General features: G+C 39.2%; 1 protein-coding gene across 1 annotated transcript; it reads right to left on the bottom strand.

Annotated features, from left to right (window-relative positions):
- Nucleotides 1–2,551: 2,551 nt before the first annotated feature.
- LOC125227600 lies at nt 2,552–3,724 on the bottom strand (the record flags this gene model as incomplete). The annotated part of the gene is given in 2 exon segments (XM_048131942.1): nt 2,552–3,043; nt 3,046–3,724. Coding segments are annotated over 2 exon segments (1,110 nt in total), but the record flags the coding sequence as incomplete, so codon positions are not given.
- Between the last annotated feature and the right edge of the window lie 1,124 nt (nt 3,725–4,848).

Genomic DNA, 4,848 nt, shown 5'->3' with positions numbered 1-4,848 from the left:
CTGCGCTGCCTGCGCCGCTCGGAGTACTTCGCGCGCGCTCGGGCCGGTCGATCCGCTGAGCGCGACGGGTGATGGTGTGCGAGCGAGAAAGTATTCGAGTCCGCGCGCTCGCGCATGGTAATGTTATTGTGTCTCGCTACAAACTTATATTAAATTAAAATACAGCCAGATATTCGCCTTCACTAATACTAAAGTAATAAATTCTATTATTTTTTTCAATTGCGATATTCTCCCTAAGGCTCAACGTTGGGAACGCCACTTATAATGTTCGGCACCACAGAGGGGTCCCTAGAAACATGTAACAGTGTCTTTCACCTATGCACATAGGTTGGGGTAAGTTCGGATAATAACTTTATTTCTATGTGGATAAGTTCGGACACCCGTTTTATTTATGCCTCAGCTAATTTAAAGAACTCGAGCAGGGTCATGTGGCTACGAAATAATATATGTGTAAAATAGCAAAATAGTGCATCAGTTCCGGCATCAGAATTTTACCGGTATGTTTTTATACTTTAAACTCCATTCTAGGGCTCAGTGTTGGGAATTTATACTGCATTACGTTTTCCATTTATCCATCCATCTACTTGCAGCTTAATACGTTAGAAACTATGGAGATGCGTAACCTCTGAAGTGTTACAGCTACGAAGTGTTACTATGTTACTCTTCTAATATGATGAGGCGTATGCTCTGAAGTGTTACTATGATGAGGAATACGCTGTTAAAATTATTCGGTTTCCTCATGTTACACCGTGTATATGTATGGGGTCAGCGCCGGCCCGTGCCGCCGATCAGGGTAGAGCGAGTTTGAGTTTCGGCGCCCTTGACAAGAAGTTTTACTACGCAAGAAAAAAGGCGCGAGCGTAGCGAGCGCGAAATTTTTTTCATAGTAAGTAGGTAATGCCGTAATATTTATAATACAGAATTTATGGATTTCATCATACGAAAGGGACAAAGGTTTGAACTTTCTCAGTCACACCCTAGTATAGTTACGTGGGGCTGAACGTGGATATCACGTACCTACATAAAATAACAAACAAAATGGAGTACTAGGTATAGTGGCCAAGTCAGGAAAGCAGACTCGGAATGAAAACGCGAGCGCGGAATTTTTCCTAAGTAACTAAAAGAGAACTGATATAAATAGTGAGCGCGAATTTTCGTCTTTGGCATATTTTGGGGTATTTTGACTTCACAGGGCGCCTATGTTTCCGACTAATACTATTATTTTTATGATACTAAGAGTTAATTAAGAGATTAACTGCGGACTCGATCTTCACTGTCGGGATGCCCATTTCGGTATTTTGCCACTAAGTGCCCTTCGGGATCTTCGTGCGTTGAAGTTCGCTTATCTTCTCCTGTGACACACAAAGTTGCGTCTCTCTGAGATGTTTTGCGCCTTTGGCTTTATGAGGAACTCCGCTTTGGACTAACGGATACACTCATATTTTTGCATTTGGATAGCGACGTAACTTTGTCGTTCGGCCGCACAACGTTCAATGTGGTTCGTCTGTATGGGGTGTCAGGGAGATTTTACCTGTCAGAAGGTTGTCACAATAAAAACATTTATTTTTTAACATCCATGCATTTCTTTTTTAGCATTAGTACGTTTTTTTGTGTTGCTGATAAAATAATCTGATTATAGCAGTTGTTTTATAAATATAATTTATTAAAATATAATATTTGTTTTATGTACTCGTATAATAGGGTTTTAAATAAAAAATAAAGTTCATGTAAGTATCTCGGAACTCCTCCAAACACTCGGTTTGCCTTCCTATGGTAGATCATGTTGAATGTTTTGAATAAATAACCAAGTTAAAGCGTATGTCTATCTACTCTTCATTCACTATCAATTATTCAAGGTTTTAATTGCGTCGGAACGGGAATCATCCATTCACCAGGGTACGTAGCCAAAAGCACAAACACATGCGACAATATCGTTATCGTAGCTATCTCTATCGCTCTTCCGTATTGGGGTGACAGAGTTAGACTGTGTCTCGATCGGCGTCTAGGGTCAACGATTTTCATTTCGGCTAGGCCGGCAGGCATGGAGTTTATTCACGGAATGGACATCGTACAGATATGGGAGCTAACAAGCCTTTGTCACTTTTATGAAAAAATGTTGTGGTATTATTAGTTTAAATAAGTATCTGATTAAAATAAAACTATGGAAACGGATTAAATCGCGTATAATGAATTTAAAATACATCCCGACGTTTCGAACTCTTTACAGCGTTCGTGGTCAACGGGTGACTGAGGAAAAATTAAAATGTGCAAAAGCTATCCACATACAAGAAATATTAACGAACCATGACCACAAATAATATAGATTTCTAAGGCAGGTTCACACACTATTAATAAAGCTAGTTATACAATATTCAAAAAATTTACCATTACTCTGTTCAAAAAATAATTAACCAATTAATCTACACAAAATTGACAAACAACAAACTGCAAATGTCCAACACCATACAACACAAATGCCTCACAGCCTTCGTCGTGCTTGTTCCATTATCAGATGTACTACTGGATCCCAAGCTGGTGGTAAAGTAAAGCCATCCTCTCTATTAAAGTTTGGATATTTTTTGATCTCAATGGCCTCTCGCAACATTCTGGGTATATATCGCTTCTCCTTAGCAAGAACCAGAGGCTTGTCAAACTTTATAGCATGATTGACTTTATCCATGACATGTTCAGAGACTGCAGACCTTTGCCGACGGTGCTTGACATCCGCTATGTGTTCCTTCACCCGTGTGGAAATGCTTCGTTTCGTCTGTCCCACATATGACAGGCCGCACTCACAGTCTAGCATGTACACTCCCGCATTTTGTAGAGGAGTTTGACATTTCACAGGCCTCAGGAATTGGGACATCTTCTTCATAGGCTTGAAGTAAGTTTTAATAGAAGCCCGTTTTAAGATGTGGTTGATCCTATCCGTGACCCCTCTGACAAAAGGGAGAATAGCAGGCCGGCGCTCGACTGTAGGGATCTTCAAACGGGCCTTCTGCTTGACACGCGGTATCTTGAGCTCGTTCGCCAACAGCGCTGCGCCTGCCTGGCATGTCGAAGCTCAGCGGCCAAATGCTGGTCGTCACATATCTTTTGGGCTATCTGAAACAAAGATTTGCCTACAGTAGCTAGTTGACTGGGATGGTGGTGGGATTTGCCATTTAAGTACCTATCAGTATGAGTAGGTTTCCTATACACAGTGCGACCTAAGCTATTATCAGGATTCCTCAAAATGAGAACATCCAAGAAGGGAAGAGAACAGTCTTTTTCCAACTCCATAGTAAATTGTATTTTACTATGGATAGAATTTAAATGGTCTAAGAAGATTGAAACATTACTTTTAGGAAGTATAGTAAAAGTGTCATCTACGTATCTTTTAAATATCTTCGGCTGGACGGCAGCCAATGAGAGCGCTCTCTCCTCAAAGTCCTCCATGAAGATGTCGGCGACTACTGGAGACACCGGAGACCCCATTGCCACGCCGTCCACTTGAAGGTAGAATTCACCGTTCCATAGCAAGTAGCCCGATGTGAGGCAATGTTCCAACAACTTGGCGTAGTTCTCAGACATGTTCTGCTCTCTCAACCTCTTCTTGACAATTTCAATGCAGTCTTTTACCGGTAGATTCGTAAATAGCGACTGAACATCAAAACTGACCATAATTTCATCATCAGTTAATGTGAGATCTCTAATTTCACTGATGAAATGGTAAGAACCCTTTGTATGAGAGCTGGTGCCACCTCGCAATGGTGAAAGGACTCCCGCTAGGTGCTGAGCCAATTTATGTATGTATGTATGTATAAACTCTTTATTGTACAAAACACAAAACACAAATATGACACAGGATAGACAGTACAAAGGCGAACTTATCCCTTTAAGGGATTTCTTCCAGCTAACCTTTGAGTAGGTGAAATGTGATGAAGAATGGTAGACAAATATAGCACTTAGTACAACAGTTTATAGGAAAGCCCATAAAAATATAAAAGAGACTAAAACAAAAAATAATAAAATAAAATTGGAATAAAAGGTACATCAAATATAAAGAATATATAACAATATATATAGTAAATAAATATATATTTATAAGTGGGAGCATCGATTTGACTCACTATTGGACGTAGCGGAGCATTCGGCTTGTGTATTTTAGGCAATCCATACAACTTCGGAGGCACCGGGCAATCAGAAACTAAACTTGCAACATTAAGATTGAGGCTGTCCGAGTACTCACTAATTAGATCCTTAGTGGTTTTCAGGATCTTCGTAGTTGGGTCCCTCCTTACATGTTTGTATGTTGATGTATCCGCCAAAAGATTCCTTATCTTCTCATTGTATTTCTTGTATGTGGGTATTTGCACATTTTAATTTTTCCTCAGTCACCCGTTGACCACGAACGCTGTAAAGAGTTCGAAACGTCGGGATGTATTTTAAATTCATTATACGTGATTTAATCCGTTTCCATAGTTTTATTTCATGAGTAACTATCGCGGTAACCGAAGACAATATTAAGTATCTGATTATTCTATTATTTTTAATAACTGATATAACTGATTGATTATTAGTTAGGTGCCGGACACTACGATCGGTGGATACAATACCATGAATCTAGAAGCTGAAAACATTATTCCACGACATAATTAAATCAACATTTCAACTAAAACTTATTAAAAAAATATTTTTGAAATACTTATAAAAACCTCTTTCATTTGATATGTAACACAATATAGTTCTTTTTAATTTTCACTTTTACCTCCCAAAAGTGGCCCCTATAATTAAATTTTCTTAATTTTAATTACATGTCCGTCTTTGGGTCACAGGTTTACATATGCGTGCCAAATTTCAAGTTAA

The sequence above is a fragment of the Leguminivora glycinivorella genome, chromosome 6 (assembly GCF_023078275.1).
Source record: "Leguminivora glycinivorella isolate SPB_JAAS2020 chromosome 6, LegGlyc_1.1, whole genome shotgun sequence".
NCBI classification, from domain to species: Eukaryota; Metazoa; Arthropoda; class Insecta; order Lepidoptera; family Tortricidae; genus Leguminivora; species Leguminivora glycinivorella.
This window is presented reverse-complemented; position numbering and strand designations above follow the sequence as displayed.